At 42.8% G+C, this 19,707-nt stretch overlaps 1 protein-coding gene across 1 annotated transcript in view; it reads left to right on the top strand.

Moving 5' to 3' along the window:
* Positions 1-1,401: 1,401 nt before the first annotated feature.
* The window catches only part of LOC137384021 (cell death regulator Aven-like), a 56,567-nt gene continuing 38,261 nt past the window's right edge, over positions 1,402-19,707 (top strand). The window contains exon 1 of the mRNA XM_068057587.1: positions 1,402-1,561. Within this exon, the coding sequence (XP_067913688.1) occupies positions 1,402-1,561 (160 nt within the window). The remainder of the gene's footprint in view (positions 1,562-19,707) is intronic.

Genomic DNA, 19,707 nt, shown 5'->3' with positions numbered 1-19,707 from the left:
TCTTTACAGTGCGCCTGTCGACCCAAAAAATGACCCGTTTATTCCTACTGTCTGTTTTCTGTCCATTAACTAACCCTCAATCTATGCTCATATATTATCCCCAATCCCAGGAATCCTAATTTTGTGTAATTTTATGGCAACTTATTGAATGCTTTTTGAAAATCCAAATACACAACATCCACTGGATCCCTCTTATCTAACATGCTAGTGACAACCTCAAAAAACTTCTACAGATTTGTCAAGCATGAGTTCCCACTCGTAAATCCACGTTGACTCTGACTAATTAATTATGTTATGATTCTCTGAGTACTACTTCCCCAATAACAGATTCTAGCATTTGTCCTGTTACTTTTGTTAGGTTAATTGGCTTATAGTTCCCGATGTTCTCTCTCATTTTTTTGAACAGTGGGATTATGTTTGCTACCTTCCAATCCCACCATGATTTAACAGTCTCACCCACTATTCTCTTAAGGCATTTTGGAAAACGTTGATAGAGAAGAATTTACCAAGGACTTTTAATATGATTTTGTTGATAAAGAGGTTGTAAAATTTGACCAAAAAATAATTCCAGCTTACAAAATAATTATTAGCAATGATGATGTGTGATAACCACTTATTACGTGTGCACCAGTAAGGAAAGATCTCATAATAACTAGCAAACAAGATTCACCTTTAAATATAACATTAAGAAAAGATTTTGAACTGGAGAAGATCTTGTGGTTCTTTCCTATTAACTATCATGAAAGAGTTGCCATACAAACTGCTTCGAGAATTTATTGTACCTATCCCTCCCCATAATTCAAGCTCACCAACTTAAAATGACTTTCATTGAATATCTTCATTTAAAAAAAAATTGTTTATCTTCTGCACGTTGTTTCTAAGATCACTTTAAAATCACTTTAATACCAGGCTTCCTTCCCTAAAATGATGTCTTTTTTAAATTACACATTGTTCTGGGCAACATGGATATTTGCGTTTTCACTGTACCCAGAAGGCTACAAAGTAACATACACCTTCAATTATAAACAACAAAGCAAGACAGTTTCTAATCATCACTTTGAAAGTGCAGTAGGGAATTTGTTCCTCTCAAATTTCAGATGCTGCCTTGCAGAATCTTATCTATTTCTCAGTATAAACTGCCAGACATTAAACACATTTAATTTCCCGATGTTTAAAATGTGAAAAGAGGTCACATGACCTCTTTCATGTTATTCAGTCAAACTTACAGACATTGCATAAATTATGCTCTGGCAGGTAGTGGCATTACAATTAGCTTTCCAGTATGACAGCTGTTGTTTTTCATGTAACCTTTGAAAGAGCAGCTGGTACAATGTGTCCTCTTTTCAAGGTTAACCCGAAATCTCTAGTAAACACAGTGGCACTCTCAATGTGCAAGTAATGATGGCTTCAGAACAAAGACTCAGAAAACCAAGGAAGAAGCTTGACCTTCACGAGAATCAATGCTGTATCACCAGTGCAGCAACTTCAGTAACATCACGGTATACAGAAAAATGCAAATGTCAGGCTGTAATGTCTTCCACTGAAATAATTATTATTCAAAGTGAGTGAATTATAGACCATTATAATATTTGACAACAGCAGAAACTGAAACACCTGTGCCCAATGAAATCAGGGGTTAAGATCGTTGCAGTTTCATACCCAACCATTTCTCAGCGACTTTGCCCCATGTGCCGTTTCAACAGGTATGTTTAGGTCAGCTTGCAAGGCCCTCACCCTAGGGTTGCAAACTCTGGTTGGAGGCATTCCTGGAGATTGCAGTACATGACATTCTGACCATATGACATTGATGTGATGCCTGGTCACATGACTTCTGATCATGTGACATCTGCTCATATAATTTCTGGAAATGCTATTGCATTTACTTTATAAAAGTTGGGTTAACTGTAGTCAAGCATTTTTGCCTATGGTTTTGCACCAGCAACTGTTGTGCAAAAAATTCCAAGAACCATGCAAAGAGGGGAAGCCCAGGGTGGGGAAAAGGGGAATCTGAAGGGAGGGGAGAGATCTACAGGGGGAACCAGAGATGATTTGATTCCAGCTGTAACTAATGGTAATTCACTGAAATTGCACTGATCGACAATAATAATAGTGGGAGCACTTTAATTCCCCTCATGATGAATAGTAATACTATAACTCATTGATAGTTTATAGGTAATTGATAGTAATTGATGTAATGGCCCAATATCCGACCTGTAACCAGTAGTAATCCTATAACCGGCTGATATTTATCCTGAAACCATAAGCCAGAAATCTTCCTTCACTGACAAGGTGTGGTCAGGCTCCACAATCAATGATACTTTTAACAGGCCTGATCTCTCTCATTGGACTCTGGTTTGGACGAGATTTCATATGAAGGTGGAAATTCAAAGCTGGGAATGTCTGTCAGAACTTCACAGACTGAGCTGAACAAACCAAAAGATCACACAAAAGGCAGTGAGCTTAAGTGTTTGAGGCTGTTCACACAGGTCGTATGACCTAAATCCAGCTTAACGCCAAACATTTCTAAACCACTCCATGAGCTTGGACTCATAAAGGAGTTTTCATAGAGTTATAGAACTGATCACACAGGGGGTCATTCAGCTCATTCCCCAGTCTCCCTCTCTCTCTGAGCCCTCATTTCCCCAGTCTCTCTTCCTGAAACCCCATTCCATAGTCTTCCTCTCTCCCTGAGCTCCCACTTCCCAGTCTCTCTCTCCCTTTCTCCCTGAGCCCCCGTTCCCCAGTCTCCCTCGCTCCCTGAACCCCTATTCACCATCCCCCATTCCTCAGTCTTCATCTATACCCCAACAAACAAATACCACAGTGTCTCTCTCCCCATTCCCCATTCCCCAGTCTCCCACTCCACCGAGCCCTCCTTCCTCACCCTACACCTATTCCCCAAGCCCCTATTTTCATCTCTCGAATGCACATTCCTCAGCCACCCTCTTGAATTCACATTCTTTTGAACGTCCCCAATTTCTCTGCTCCCCACCCAATTTCAGAGCCCTCTACCGACTTCAGACCCTCCCAATTCCTGACTCCCTATCCCCCTGCCGACTGTACTCATGCCAATCAATCAGACTGCAAAATTATTTATCTAGTTTTCAGTGAGATTACTGGCTGGTGTCAGCCTTACCAAGGAAACCCAACCCCAAGCAACAACAGCCCCAAAAGAGGGCCAAGAAAACCAGAGGTTTTTATTTTTTATTTAAAGCTTTTCTTCTGGACCAAAGGAGGAGGTTCAGTAGTAAACCCAAGATGTCCCCTTCCTTGGGCTTCCCTCTCACCCCCACAATTACCTTCAGCACTCCACCCCTCCAGATTTAACTTTGCCAGGAACTGTTCCCAGGTGGCTACTTTGTAACTTTGCATGCCCAAACCTGTTGGCCAGCACCAAGTCATTGATGCCAGATTCTGGGCGGACTTGGCCTAATGTTTTTAAATGAGGGCAGGGATTTAACATGGTCTGGTCTTCATGTTGGCAAGTTGGGGTGAACCTGAAACTCAACCTACCTGCCGCACCGCCCCCCCCCCCACCCCCCGCAAAAATCCCAATGAACATGTGATGCACAAATCCAATTTCATTATTTTATCCTTGTTTCAAAATAGGAGATTTTGTGATACTGAAAGTAATCATTGTTACTGAAAATAAATTCTTGAGAAGATGTGCTCTGGTCACTACATATATCAACATCACAAAAGCATTTATGAAGATTCCCTCCAATTAGTGCCTGTGGCAAAATCATAAAGGTGTACTGGCTTAATACATCTGTTTAAAAAGTGTACAAAGGAGCTTCATGAGCATATTTAATATTTGTACTTTAATGGTCCACATAGTAATTTTGGACTAATCTTTCTGTAACAGAATGCATAAAGCATAGGCAATTTATAAAGTTGAAACATTCATCAAGAACAATCTATTATTGCTTACATTCAGTCTATCAATGTACTTCTGGTAATATGTCTTACATAATAGGCAGGCAGCACAGGCCTCACTGGATGAGCTCTTGTGAACCCTGCCAACAGGCATCTATGGCTCCTATACACCTGTCACTGCATTTCACGTAACCTTCATCGATAGCAACTAAGCTTTCGGAGGGAGAATGCATGTTCATCTTTCTGGTGTAGTTCCTTGCTGGCGTAATTAACTTAGTACCTGCTTTATCCAGCAACCAACAAAGCGAACCAGAATCTTTGGGTAAAACTGGTTATGCTTTCAATTGCTATAAACCTTTAAATACTCCAAAGTCTTTCTAGATGTGTTGCACTAGAAACAGCAATATTGCAATTTGCCTTTTCATTGTACAACTAAAATCAAACCAACAGGCCAGACTAATGAAACAAAAACAAGAAATGCTGGAATCACTCAGCAGGTCTGGCAGCATCTGTGGAAAGAGAAGCAGAGTTGTGCTGGAAATCTGAAACATAAACAAGAAATGCTGGAATCACTCAGCATCCACAGATGCTGCCAGACCTGCTTGTTGATTCCAGCATTTCTTGTTTTTGTTTCAGATTTCCAGCATCCGCAGTATTTTGCTTTTATTTTAGGCCAGACTAATGAACTAGACAACATGAGGGTATGATGAGAAATAAAAACAGAAAATTCTGGGATTGCAGTCAGCATCTGAAGGCTCTGACTACCAATTTTCAGTCCTCTCTAGATGTGCAAACTGGGGGGATCGGCAATGTAACAAGTTCAGAGGGGTGGATGGGGGAAAGAATTGACCGGTTAACTTTAACCAGTTTAATATCAGTTGTGGGCAAGCTCTTAAAATTAATGACCATTTAAAAATACATGGGCTAACAGCCAGCATAGTTAAATCTAAGTTGTGTAACAAATGTCATGAGTTTTTTAAAAGAGAAAACTGATTGGATAGATAAAGGGAATGAAGTAAATGTGATGTATAGATTTTCAGAAGGTGTTTGATTATTTATGTCACAGGAAGGCTGTGTAAAAATTCAGGTGTATAAAAGGAACTAAAGTACAATGGATAGAACATGTTTCGATGGATAGAAAACAGAGGGTTAGGGTTAATGTGTGATGATCAAATTTTACTAGAGTTGGAAATGGTGCATCTCAGGCAATAGTGCTTAGTCCACACAAAAACAAGAAATGCTGGAATCACTCAGCAGGTCTGGCAGCATCTGTGGAAAGAGAAGCAGAGTTAACGTTTCGGGTCAGTGACCCTTCTTCGGAACCCAGTTCCGAACCCAGTTCTTCGGAACCCAGTTCCGAAGAAGGGTCACTGACCCGAAACGTTAACTCTGTTTCTCTTTCCACAGATGCTGCCAGACCTGCTGAGTGATTCCAGCATTTCTTGTTTTTGTTTCAGATTTCCAGCATCCGCAGTATTTTGCTTTTATTTTAGTGCTTAGTCCACTTTTGTTCTCAAAATATCGAGGTGATTTAGACTTGTGCATGGAAGCATAATATTGAAATTTGCTGATGAAACAAGTAAGGGAGTTGATAAACAGCAAAGAGGACTTCAGGTGAACCTAGATAGGTTAGCACAATTGACAGATACGTGGAAGATGCAAATTAACATAGAGAAATGTGAAGTAGAACATTGTGGGAGGAACAAAGCTATAATAGCCATATGCACTCAATCAGAAGATGCCAAAGGATGTGGATGGACGCAGGCGTTTAGGGATTCAAATATATCATTCCCTAAAAGTGAAAGTGTAGACAGATAAAGCCATGAAAAAAGCCAAAATAATTTTTAGGTTTTATAAATAGGGATATAGAGTATGAGTATAGTGATAATTATCTGTTTATATAAGCTTTTGGTTAGGCCACAGTTAGGGCACTGTCTGCAGTTTTGGTGTCCCATTAGAGAAAGCACAATAAAACTATAGAGAGCACACAGCATTGATTTACCAGAATGATACCAAGGATGAGCAATTGCAGTAACAAGGAAAGGCAAGATACTGAAACTATTTCCACGAGAACAGAGAAGGTTGAGAAAATATTTAATGGGGAGTTTTAAAGTTATGAAAGCTTTGATAGGTGAAAAGGGGAAAACAATGATGAAGTGTCTTCAATTTAAAATGATCAATGAGGAAGTGAGGAGAGAGATTGGGAGAAATTTATTTATCCAGAAGGCATGAAATGCTTTGCCACAAGGAGTGGTTGAGGCAGAAAATATTGCATGATTTGAACAAAAAGTGCATAAATATTTGAAGCAGAGGGAGGTCAAAGGGATGCACAGTGCGACTAGATTTTGATTATTTGATTATTTTAGCAATGGGAGCTTGCTGTGTGAAAATTAGCTGCTGCATGCCTATATTACCATAGTGACTGCACACCGAAAGTACATCATTGGCTGCAAAGTGCTTTGGGACATCCTGAGATCATGAAAGGTGCTATTAGTTTACTTTAGAGATACAGCACTGAAACAGGCCCTTCGGCCCACCAAGTTAGCGATAGTCAGCACGGTTTTGTGAAGCGTAGGTCGTGCCTCACAAACCTTATTGAGTTTTTCGAGGGTGTATATGGATTTCAGTAAGGCGTTTGAGAAGGTTCCCCATGGTAGGCTATTGCAGAAAATACGGAAGTATGGGGTTGAAGGTGATTTAGAGCTTTGGATCAGAAATTGGCTAGCTGAAAGAAGACAGAGGGTGGTGGTTGATGGCAAATGTTCATCCTGGAGTTTAGTTACTAGTGGTGTACCGCAAGGATCTGTTTTGGGGCCACTGCTGTTTGTCATTTTTATAAATGACCTGGAAGAGGGTGTAGAAGGGTGGGTTAGTAAATTTGCGGATGACACTAAGGTCGGTGGAGTTGTGGATAGTGCCGAAGGATGTTGTAGGGTACAGAGGGACATAGATAGGCTGCAGAGCTGGGCTGAGAGATGGCAAATGGAGTTTAATGCGGAAAAGTGCGAGGTGATTCACTTTGGAAGGAGTAACAGGAATGCAGAGTACTGGGCTAATGGGAAGATTCTTGGTAGTGTAGATGAACAGAGAGATCTTGGTGTCCAGGTGCATAAATCCCTGAAGGTTGCTACCCAGGTTAATAGGGCTGTTAAGAAGGCATATGGTGTGTTAGCTTTTATTAGTAGGGGGATCGAGTTTCGGAGCCACGAGGTCATGCTGCAGCTGTACAAAACTCTGGTGAGACCGCACCTGGAGTATTGCGTGCAGTTCTGGTCACCGCATTATAGGAAGGATGTGGAAGCTATGGAAAGGGTGCAGAGGAGATTTACTAGGATGTTGCCTGGTATGGAGGGAAGGTCTTACGAGGAAAGGCTGAGGGACTTGAGGTTGTTTTCGTTGGAGAGAAGGAGGAGGAGAGGTGACTTAATAGAGACATATAAGATAATCAGAGGGTTAGATAGGGTGGATAGTGAGAGTCCTTTTCCTTGGATGGTGATGGCAAACATGAGGGGACATAGCTTTAAGTTGAGGGGTGATAGATATAGGACAGATGTCAGAGGTAGTTTCTTTACTCAGAGAGTAGTAGGGGCGTGGAACGCCCTGCCTGCAATAGTAGTAGACTCTCCAACTTTAAGGGCATTTAAGTGGTCATTGGATAGACATATGGATGAAAATGGAATAGTGTAGGTCAGATGGTTTCACAGGTCGGCGCAACATCGAGGGCCGAAGGGCCTGTACTGCGCTGTAATGTTCTAATAAAAAAAAAGTCCATGCCGACCATCAACCACCCATTTATACTAATCCTACACTAATTCCATATTCCTACCACATCCCCACCTGTCCCTATATTTCCCTACCACCGACCTATACTCGGGGCAATTGCTAATGGCCAATTTACCTATCAACCTGCAAGTCTTTGGCATATGGGAGGAAACCGGAGCACCCGGAGGAAACCCACGCAGACACAGGGAGAACTTGCAAACTCCACACAGGCAGTACCCAGAATTGAACCCGGGTCGCTGGAGCTGTGAGGCTGCGGTGCTAACCACTGCGCCACTGTGCCGCTATAGAAATGCAAATTATTCTTTGGCTGTTAGCACCCAACATTCCAGCCCCAGTTCCGCAAGGTACTATTGGCACATTATGCAATGTCCATGGGGAATGTCACTAAAATACTTAAATGAACTAGATTTGTATTTTCAGGTGAGGTCAGCTTATTTGTGCACATCCACGCAGTGTCTAAAGGAGCAATGATCTTAGTGTGCTTTAGCAAGACTGCATTATCATCCCCCCCATGAGTATAAAGCATGTCACCTGACATTGAAAAGCTTGTTAAGTGTTCCAAGTGTGTAAAGCTTCATGAAATTGTGTACCTAAAATCTGTGTTCCGTATACCAGCCTACCATGACATGGGAAATCAACTAGTGATAATGTTAAATATTTTTTATTGACATTCTCCTCTCTCCTCTTTTCTTGAAGGGGCTCACTTCTCACTGACTTGCACTTAACTGACACCAAGTCCTGTTCACCCATCACCCCTGTGCTCATTGACTTCCTTTGGCTCCTGATTGACATATGTTTTATTTTCCAAGTTTCTCCATGGCTTCAACCCTTCCTGTCTCTGTAACCTCCTATAGCCGTACAACCCTCTGAAATCTCTGGGCACCTCTTGGCATCCCCAGTTTTAATCACTCCATTATTGGTGGCTGTGCCATCAGCTGCCTAGGCCCTAACCTCTGGAAATCCAGCCCTAAACTTCTCCACCTCGCTAACTCCCTCTTCTCCTTTCAGACTCATGTTATCTGTATTAATATCTTCTTGTATGGCTTGGTGTCAAATTTTGTTTGATAATGCAACTGTGAGGCACCTTGGGATGTTTTACTGCATTAAAAGCACTTGATAAAACAATTAATCCAGTGCTTCCAGATTTGATCCATCTTTTCTTTCATATTTTCCTTTTCAGTCAGTTCAATTTTTGCAGCTTTTGCAGTAGAATCTATTTGCACACAAGAACAAGTTGTTATTGTTGTTGGTTTTCCTCTAAAACCTCACCCAAGAGCCCATCATTTTGCATGAACCTTGATAACCAGTACCCACATGGAGCATTATAACTGAGGTTGATCCCTGCCTCAACCAGTGCCCACATATGCACACTTCCAGCAGTAAGTGACGAGAAGCAGAAACCTTAGTTGTGTTTCCCTTTCTTCCTCAGAGGTGCTGAACCCAATTGTAGTGCCATCTACCATCACCCAGTGAAGACAAGCTGACTCAGTACAGACCAAAGATTAAGCATAGGACTTCCTTGGTTTGTATAGCCCAACTGCTCATCAAATAAACTCACTGAGCCATCAGGTAGCCAACGTTAGATATGTTCAAATGCTGCAACTGTTTCCAATCCACGACTGAAGATTAAAAAGTAGCTCATGTGACTCAGGGCATTAATAACTGTTCCAGAAACTTAGGAGTGATAATTTTTTCTTTTGTTCATGCCAACCGTTCAAGCATGTTGATAATGAATGTGTATTGGAATGCTCCTGAAATTTTCATTTTAGTCTAGGATCTAATGGCTGCCATGCACTAAGGGACCATGAAGTGAGATTAAATTTGTACATTGAGTGTGATGATGAATTGCATCAATATGACATTTCTCACTGAGTTGACATTTTCTAGACAGCTCAAAACTAGTTACATAAAATGGTTAATTACATAGTTCCAAGTCTGACATCGGTTAAAGAAATGATTGCAGTTGGGGCTCTGGGAAAACACAATTTATTCAGTGAGTCTTTGATAAATGCTATTGGTGAAAGAAACTCTCACATGTTATTGTGATATGAATGAAATGTAGCATAATAGGATAATGACTGGAACCACCTTTCTCTCATTGACTATTCACTTAAATATGGCCTTATCAAATATTTTAAGCAGGGTTACCACACTGCTCTGGAGATATTAAGCAGATGAATATCTTTTTACTGAACAGCACCCAATGGTCAGCTTGTGTACTTTTCTGGGCATGCCTCTCACATTTAAGTATTCATACTAGATACAAACCATACTCTTGCAACAAATAATAGTTGGGACAAGAATGCCCTCATAAATGTAATACTTCATCCCATGTAAAGTAGAAGCTTGGTGATATCTGAGGAGAAATTCAAGACATAGCCCACATTGCAACAAGAAAACCTATTCCTTTAATAACCTCCATTAAAATAACGTTATTCACTCAATAAGATTTTTATTACTTCATAACAAATGTTTCCACAACTAGTGTCTGAACAGAATATGCAAGGTTAATATGTAGTTTATTCTACATGTTAACATCAATATCAATTTTTTTTTTTGGATTTATGGAATTAGCTGGCTTTTTTACTGACACAATTGCATATGTTATGTATACAAAAATAGAATGAGACAAAATAGGTTAGACACCAGCCTTTTCCTTCTGTGGTCTGATTTCTATTCCACCCAGGCTGATTAAAAGAAAATCCCTCTATCTGCTGACTATGTGAAATGAATCTGGGCAATCTGAACCCAATTCTTAATGCATAACTACATGGCTCAAAACTGGCATTAATTATCAATTTTGACGAAGCATGAGAAGGGATAAAGGCTGGCTGGAGATATCAAACTGATGGAGTCTAACAATGTGGCAAAGGCACCTTGTTAGGACAAATTAGAGTTTTTTTCTGCATCCAACTCTCCTGTACCTGACCTGGGGAAATTCTTGAAGCTGACGGTGAGTTTCTGAAATGGGGAAGTGGTCTATTTCACATGACTTATACCCCTCGCTGTAATGATTGCAAATATAGGAACATAAGAAGATAGGAACAGGAGTAGGCCATTCAGCCCCTCGAGCCTGTCCCGCCATTCAATGAGATCATGGCTGATTCGCGGCCTAACTGCATATACCTGCCTTTGGCCCATATCCCTTAATATCTTTGCTTAACAAAAATCTATCTATCTCAGATTTAAATTTAACAACTGTTATAGCTTCAACTGCTGTTTGTGGGAGAGAGTTCCAAACCTCTACCACCCTCTGCATGAAGAAGTGCTTTCTAACATCTCTCCTGAATGGTCTGGTCCTAATTTTTTAGACTATGTCCCCTAGTTTTAGAATCTGCAACCAGTGGAAATAGTTTATCTTTATCTAGCCTGTCTTTTCCTGTTAATATATTGAAGACTTCGATCAGATCACATCTTAACCTTCTAGATTCTAGCGAAAACAGGCCTAATTTGTGTAATCTCTCCTTGTAGCTTAACCCCTGTAGGCCAGGTATCATTCTTGTAAACCTACGTTGCACTCCCTCCAAGGCCAATATATCCTTCCTAAGGTGTGGTGCCCAGAACTGCTCACAGTACTCCAAGTGGGGTCTAACCAGGGTTTTGTACAGCTGCAGCATAACCTCTGTGACTTTATACTCCAATCCTCTAGATATAAAGGCTTTTTTGATTATTTTCTGCACTTGCTCATGGCATTTTAAAGATCTATGCACCTGAACTCCCAAGTCTCTTTGGACATCCACTGTATTTAACCTCTTCCCATTTAGAAAGTACCCTGCTCTATCCTTTTTTGGTCCAAAATGGATAATCTCACACTTGTCTGCATTGAAATCCATCTGCCACAGTTTTGCCCACTCACCTAGTCTGTCAATATCTCTTTGCAATTTTATGCTGTCATCTAGACTGTCTACAATGCTGCCTAACTTTGTATCAGCAGCAAATTTGGATATATGACTTACTATGCCATCACCCAAGTCGTTAATAAATAATGTGAATAATTGAGACCCCAACACAGATCCCTGCAGGACAGCACTAGTCACATCCTGCCAATTGGAGTACTTGCCCATTATCCCCACTCTCTGTCACCTACCACTCAACCAACTTCCTAACCATGTCAATAGTTTGCCCTCAACTCCATGGGCTTCTACCTTAGTTAACAGTCTCTTATGTGGGACTTTATCAAATGCCTTCTGGAAGTCCATATAAATAACATCCATAGACATTCCCCTGTCCACTAACTTCCTCACCTCTTCAAAAATTTCAATGAGATTTGTCAGGCATGACCTTCCCATGCTGGCTGTCCCTAATTAACTGAAATGTTTCTAGGTGTTCAGTCACCCTATCCTTGGTTATAGACTCCAGCAACTTGCCCACCACAAGTGTCAGGCTAACTGGTCTGTAATTTCCTTGGTTCCCCCTTTCACCCTTCTTAAAAAGTGGAGTGACATGTGCAAATAATTGCAACATGAAAGTTTTTAGAGACAGCAAATGAGTGAAATGTAAATAACAGGCAATTTCATTGAGTGCTTACAATGTGGAACTCTCTACCACAGCAAATGGGTGAAGCAAATAGCTTAGCTGCTTTCAAAAGGAAACTAGAAGAGTGCATGAGAGAAAAGGGAATAGAAAGAAATGCTGAAAATTCTGGAGATGAGGTAGATTGAATGGGAGGAGACTCATGTGGCATACAAACACCAGTACAGGCTAGTTGGGCTGAGTGGCCAGTTTCTATTGTGCATTCTATGTAATTCTATGCAAAAACAGGAGCAATTTTCATTTCATGCTTCAAGTGGACAGGCAGTAGGCAGAATGATCGCACCACTGCTGATGCCACTGGTTGGAGGGCCAATTGATTTTGGTGGTCATACTTTAATTACATAAAATTGGGAAGCTGCCAGCACTCCATGAGTGCAAACAGGGAGCTCGTCAATTGGGAGGGAGGAAAGTTATGTAAATCCTCCACAAAGTTAAGCCAACATGGGGAGGACAGTGGAGGGACCAGCAGAGTTTTTATGGGGCCAGTGAAGAGCATTAATGCTCCTCCTGGCCCAACAAAATTCAGCAAATTAAAGTTTATCATCATGTTTTTGAAGCAGACTCTAACTTCAGCCCCAACTAGGTGGGGGGGTGGGTGGGGAAGGCTTGTGCAGCCCATGCTCCACTCAATATACAATGGATGGTAGGACCCTAGGAAATACAAAGGGTCAGAGGGACCTTGGTGTACTTGTCCATAGATCACTGAAGGCAGCAGCACAGGTTGATAAGCTGGTTAGGAAGACACATGGGATACTTGTCTTTATTAGCCCAGGTATAGAATTTAAGAGCAGGGAGGTTATGATGGAGCTGTACAAAATGCTAGTTAGGCCACAGCTGGAGTACTGTGTACAGTTCTGGGCACCACACTATAGGAAGGATGTGATTGCACTGGAGAGGGTGCAGAGTAGATTCACCAGGATGTTGCCTGGGCTGGAATATTTCAGCTATTAAAAGAGACTGGATAGGCTAGGGTTGTTTTCTTTAGAGCAGAGAAGTCTGAGCGGGGACCTGATTGAGGTATACAAAATTATGAGGGGCAGTGATAGGATAAATAGGAAGAGACTTTTTCCCTTAGCAGAGGTGTCAATAATCAGGGGGCATAGATTTAAGGTAAGGGGCAGGAGGTTTAGAGGAGATTTGAGGAAACATTTTTTCACCCAGAGGGTGGTTGGAATCTGGAATGCACTGCCTGAAGAGGTGGTAGAGGCAGGAACCCTCACAACATTTAAGAAGTATTTAGATGAGCACTTGAAATGCCATAACATACAAGGCTATGCGCCAAGTGCTGGAAAATGGGATTAGAATAGATAGGTGCTTGATGGCCGGGACAGACACAATAGGCCGAAGGGCCTGTTTCTGTGCTGTATAACTCTATGACTCAGTTAAAGCTCAAAATTGCATTGGAGCCTCCATAGGATAGTGATTTTTAAATATATGCATGAGGCTCCCACTGGTTCTGTCAGGAAAACTGGTTGATTAAATCAAGGCCCAATTGAAAATCAGAATTGGTAGACCTTAGGCTGAAACTCATTGGCAGTTGTTCTATCCAATTTTCAGCTTGCCCCATTCAAGCTGAAAAATGGGGCATCAATAAGGCACAAAATGCTCCCAATAAGTCATAGAATATAAATTGTAAGAAAAATTACAAAGTAAGGCTGTGAAATTTGATTCTGTCAAGCCATTGGTGTCGGCGCTACAGGAGCCTAAAACTCCAAAACTATTGGCTAGAATGCTTCCAGCCACTCTCAGTGCAATCCTCACTGGGCATCCAGACTGTCAGCTCAGATGTACTATGAGTGTGCCGTAAGATTGCAGGGTGACTGATTTGGTGCATGGCCTGCCATTTTGGATCACGCAGGTCCTGTTTACTCCCTCTCTTAATCACTCCAAAATGAACACGTATTCAGCTTGCATGAGGGAGCCCCCACCAGCCCCCACTACCCTGCCTCCTCTATCTCTATTAAAAGGGCTAACCATGCAACCTTCAAATGAGGTGCTTTTGACTTTCTTTTGCTGGTGCAGAGTTAGTGGAAGTACTGTGTTCAGTGTTATTTGAGGAGATTTGCAAATATTTTGGATTTCATTGAGTCATAGAGTTTTCAGCACAGAAACAGGCCCTTTGGCCCATCGTTTCTGTGCTGGCCATCAAGCACCTAACTATTCTACTCCCGTTTTCCAGCACTTGGCCCATTGCCTTGTATGATATGGCGTTTCAAGTGCTCATCTAAATGCTTCTTAAATGTTGTGAGGGTTCCTGCCTCTACCACCCCTTCAGGCAGTGTGTTCCAGATTCCAATCACCCTCTGGGTGAAAATTATTTCCCTCAAATCCCCTCTAAACCTCCTGCACCTTACCTTAAATCTATGACCCCTGGTTATTGACCGCTCCGCTAAGGGAAAAAGTCACTTCCTATCTAACCTATCAATGCCCCTCATAATTTTGTATACCTCAATCATGTCCCCCCTCAGACTTCTCTGCTCTAAAGAAAACAACCCTAGCCTTTTCAGTCTCCCTTCATAGCTGAAATGCTCCAGCCCAGGCAACATCCTGATGAATCTCCTCTGCACCCTCTCCAGTGCAATCACATCCCTCCTATTGTGTGGTGCCCAGAACTGTACACAGTACTTCAGCTGTGGCCTAACTCGTGTTTTATACAGCTCCATCATAACCTCCCTGCTCTTATATTCTATGCCTCGGCTAATAAAGGCAAGTATCCCATATGCCTTCCTAACCACCTTATCTACCTGTGCTGCTGCCGTCAGTGATCAATGGACAAGCACACCAAGGTCCCTCTGATCGTCTGTACTTCCAGGGGTCCTACCATCCATTGTATATTCCCTTGCCTTGTTAGTCCTCCCAAAATGCATCACCTCACACTTCTCAGGATTAAATTCCATTTGCTACAGCTCCGCTCATCTTACCAGCCCATCTATATCGTCCTGTAATCTAAGGCTTTCCTCCTCACTATTTACGACATCACCAATTTTCGTGTCATCTGCGAACTTACTTATAATACTTCCTATAGTTTTTTTTTAGAGATACAGCACTGAAACAGGCCCTTTGGCCCACCGAGTCTGTGCTGACCATCAACCATCCATTTATACTAATCCTACAATAATTCCATATTCCTACCACATCCCCACCTGTTCGTATATTTCCCTACCACCTACCTATACTAGGGGCAATTACTAATGGCCAATTTACCTATCAACCTGCAAGTCTTTGGCATGTGGGAGGAAACCGGAGCACCCGGAGGAAACCCACGCAGACACAGGGAGAACTTGCAAACTCCACACAGGCAGTACCCAGAATTGAACCCGGGTCACTGGAGCTGTGAGGCTGCGGTGCTAACCACTGCGCCACTGTGCCGCCCCAAATTCACGTCTAAATCATTAACGTACACTACAAACAGCAAGGGTCCCAGCACCAATCCCTGTCGTACACCAGTGGTCACAGGCATCCACTCGCAAAAACAACCCTCGACCATTACCCTCTGTTTTCCTGCCACTAAGCCAATTTTGGATCCAATTTGCCAAATTGCCCTTGATCCCATGGGTTCTTACCTTCTTAACCAATCTCCCATGCGGGACCTTATCAAAAGCCTTACTGAAGTCCATGTAGACTACATCAACTGCTTTACCCTCATCTACACATCTAGTCGCCTCCACGAACAATTCAATCAGTTAGTTAGACACGAACTCCCCCTGACAAAGCCGTGCTGACTATCCCTGATTATGCCCAGCCTATCCAAGTGGAGATTAATCCTGTCCCTCAGAATTTTTTCCAAAGGTTTCCCAACCACTGATGTTAGACTCACTGGCCTGTAATTAAGTGATCTACCCCTGCTGCCCTTCTTGAATAATGGTACCACATTCGCTGTCCTCCAGTCCTCTGGCATCACTCCCGTGGCCAGAGAGGATCTGAAAAGTTGTGTTAGAGTGCCTGCTATCACCTCCCTTGCCTCACATAACAGCCTAGGATACATCTCATCAGGGCCTGGGGATTTATCCACTTTTAAGCCCGCTAAAACATCTAATACTTCCTCCCTTTTAATGTTAATATGTTCAAGTATATCACAATCCCCCTCCCTGATCTCTACACTTGCATCGTCGTTTTCCACAGTGAAAACAGTTGAAAAGTAATCATTTCAAACCTCACCTATGAACTCGGCTCCACACACAGATTGCCACTTTGGTCCCTAATGGACCCTACTCTTTCCCTGATTATCCTCTTGCCCTTAATATACTTATAAAACACCTTAGGATTTTCCTTTATCTTGCCCGCCAATGTTTTCTCATGTCTCCTCTTCACTCCCCTAATTACTTTTTTAAGTACCCCCCTACACTTTCTATACTCCTCTCATGCCTCCGCTGTTTTCAGCGATCCAAATCTGACATAAGCCTCCTTTTTTTTCTTGATCCAATATTCCATATCCCTTGACATCCAGGGTTCCCTGGACTTGCTGGTCCTACCCTTCACCTTAACAGGTACATGTTGGCTCTGAACCCTCACTATTTCCTCTTTGAATGACTCCCTCTGGCCTGATGTAGACTTTCCTACAAGTAGCTGCTCCCAGTCCACTTTGGCCAGATCCTGTTTTATCAAATTGAAATCGGCCTTTCCCCAATTCGGTACCTTTATTTCTGGTCCATCTTTGTCCTTTTCCATAATTACCTTAAATCTTACAGAGTTATGATCACTATCCTCGAAATGCTCCTCCACTGATACTTTTACCACCTGTCCAGCTTCATTCCCTAGGATTAGGTCCAGTACTGCCCCTTCTCTTGGAGGACTTTCTATGTACTGGCTCAAAAAGCTTTCCTGTCTGCATTTTAAGAATTCCTCCCCCTTTAAGCCTTTTGCACTAAGACATTTCCAGTTGATATTAGGTAAGTTGAAATCTCCTACTATTATTACCCTATTATTTTTGCATCTGTCAGAGATTTGCCTATATATCTGTTCCTCTATCTCTCCCTGACTGTTTGGAGGCCTGTAGTACACACCCAGCCAAGTGATTGCCCCCCTTTTGTTCTTAAGTTCTACCGATATGGTCTCATTTGAGGAACCTTCTAAGATATCATCCCTCCTGACTGCAGTAATTGACTCCTTGATCAACAGTGCAATATCACCTCCTGTTTTATTTCCTCCCCTGTCATGCCTGAAGATTCTATACCCTGGAATATTGAGCTGCCAGTCCTGCCCCTCCCTCAGCCATTTCTCTGTGATAGCAAAAATATCATAATCCCATGTGCTAATCAATGTCCTCAATTCATCTGCCTTACTAGTAAGACTCCTTGCATTAAAGCAAATGCATTTTTCACTTGTGCCTTAACAGGTCTATATTTGCTCTGCCTTCCAGACTGACTCAGTTTCTATTCTATATTTGGCTGTGCCTCATCCCCTACTGTACCTCCACTCTGTATCCCATCCCCCTGCCAAATCAATTTAACCCCCCCCAACAGCACTAGCAAACCTCCCAGCAAGGATGTTGGTCCCGTTCTGGTTCAGGTGCAACCCGTGCAACTTGTACAGGTCCCACCTTTGCCAGAAGCAGACCCAGTGATCCAGGAACCTAAAGCCCTCCCTCCTGCACCATTTCCTCAGCCACGCATTCATCTGCTCTATCCTCCTATTCTATACTCGCTTGCACATGGCACAGAGTAATCCAGAGATTACAATCTTTGAAGTCCTGCTTTTTAATTTGCTACCTAGCTCCCTAAATTCTTGTTGCAGGACCTCATCCCTCTTTCTACCTATGTCGTTGGTACCAATGTGTATCACGACCTCTGACTGCTCACCCTCCCCCTTCAGAATGTCCTGCAGCCAGTCCGTGACATCCTTGAGCCTAGCACCAGGGAGGCAACATACCATCCTGGAGTCTCATTTGCAGCCACAGAAATGCCTATCTGCACCCCTTACGATAGAATCCCCTATCACTATAGCTCTTCCTCCCTTTTTCTTCCCCTGCTGTACAGTAGAGCCCTCCATGGTGCCACGGACTTGGCTGTTGCTTCTTTCCCCGGGAGGTCATCCCCCCCAACAGTATCCAAAGTGGTATATCTGTTTGAGAGGGGGATGGCCACAAGGGACTCCTGCACTACCTGCCTGCGCCTACTGCCCCGCCTCGAGGTCACCCATCCCTTTTCTGCCTGTGCTACCATTATCTGCGGTGTGACCACCTCTCTAAACATGCTATCCATGATGTCCTCAGCATCACAGATGCTCCACAGTGAATCTACCCGCAGCTCCAGCTCCATAATGCAGGTAGTCAGTAGCTGCAGCTGGATACACTTCGTGCACACATGGTCGTCAGGGACACAGGAAGCATCCCTGACTTCCCACATAGCGCAGGAGGAGCATATCACGGGGCAGAGCTCTCCTGCCATGACTTACCTTTAGATGAATTAGTTACTCCCTTAATTAAAAAATACTAATTACACCAGGGGCCTTGTTCTACCCATTACAATCTAAAGTCCTTAATAAGTTACAATGAATTAAGAAAAAAAACACTTTAGTAGTACTCACCTTATCACTAGAGGTTTTTTCTTTCAACAAAAAAAAACTTTCCTTTTTTTAAGCTATTTAAATGCACTAACAGCTGCTACTCACCCAAACAAGTACCTTGCAGGTTTCCCGTGAGGTCACTAAGTTTTTTTTCAAGTCTCAGGGCGCACCGAGAGAGAGAGCAGGTCCACCAGCCGCCGCCGCTCATGTCTTCAGGTAAGTGAGGGCCTCGAGCCCCGTGCTCTCTTTTACAGCTCCCGCTCCAGATCACCTTCCGTACAGGTCTGCCAGCCACTGCCACTCCTGTCTTCAGATTTACAGGTAAGTGATACTGGATTTTGACAAAGAGGCCAGAGAAGTTCAGAGGCCTATAAGGGGAAAGCCTTCTTCAGTAATGGCAGTGGGGCGGGGGGTGATAGTTGTAGTACCTCTTAGGCTGCAGTCTGACTTGGAAATGGAGCATAGGCAGCAGAGAGGGGAAGCTGCATGCAGAAGGAGGAGGAAGAGGAGGGCTCTCAGTAGAAGGCCGTACCCACCAAGGATCTTTAGTGAGCACTTCTGCTACCTCCATGTCAGCTAGGAGTAGTGTCTGAGGCACTTATGATTCTTTTTTTTCCAAAATATACTTTATTCATAAAAATCTGTAAACAATACATTACAAAACAGTTCCAAAAAGCACCAAGTCAAACAATACAAAAAGTGTAAAGGAGATCAGTTTCCTTCAATACAGGAGTGAGATGCCTCACAACCCTTCCATTTCATTTTACATGCCAAGTACACTTTACAGCAAACAAACATTTTCTGCATACAGTTCGAGGGGTTTTCCATGGATCCAGCCCCTCAGTTTAGCTAGGTGGGGGGACCTTACACAGCGGTCTTTCCCCATTGAGCCTTTGCTACGGCTGCCCCAAGCTTTAGTGCGTCCCTCAGCACGTATTCCTGGACCTTGGAATGTGCCAGTCTGCAACATTCGGTCGTGGACAACTCTTTGCGCTGGAAGACCGGCAGGTT

This window comes from Heterodontus francisci, chromosome 25 (genome assembly GCF_036365525.1).
Source record: "Heterodontus francisci isolate sHetFra1 chromosome 25, sHetFra1.hap1, whole genome shotgun sequence".
Lineage (NCBI taxonomy): Eukaryota > Metazoa > Chordata > Chondrichthyes > Heterodontiformes > Heterodontidae > Heterodontus > Heterodontus francisci.
Note: the sequence above shows the minus strand (reverse complement) of the source record. Positions and strands in the feature narration are given on the sequence as shown.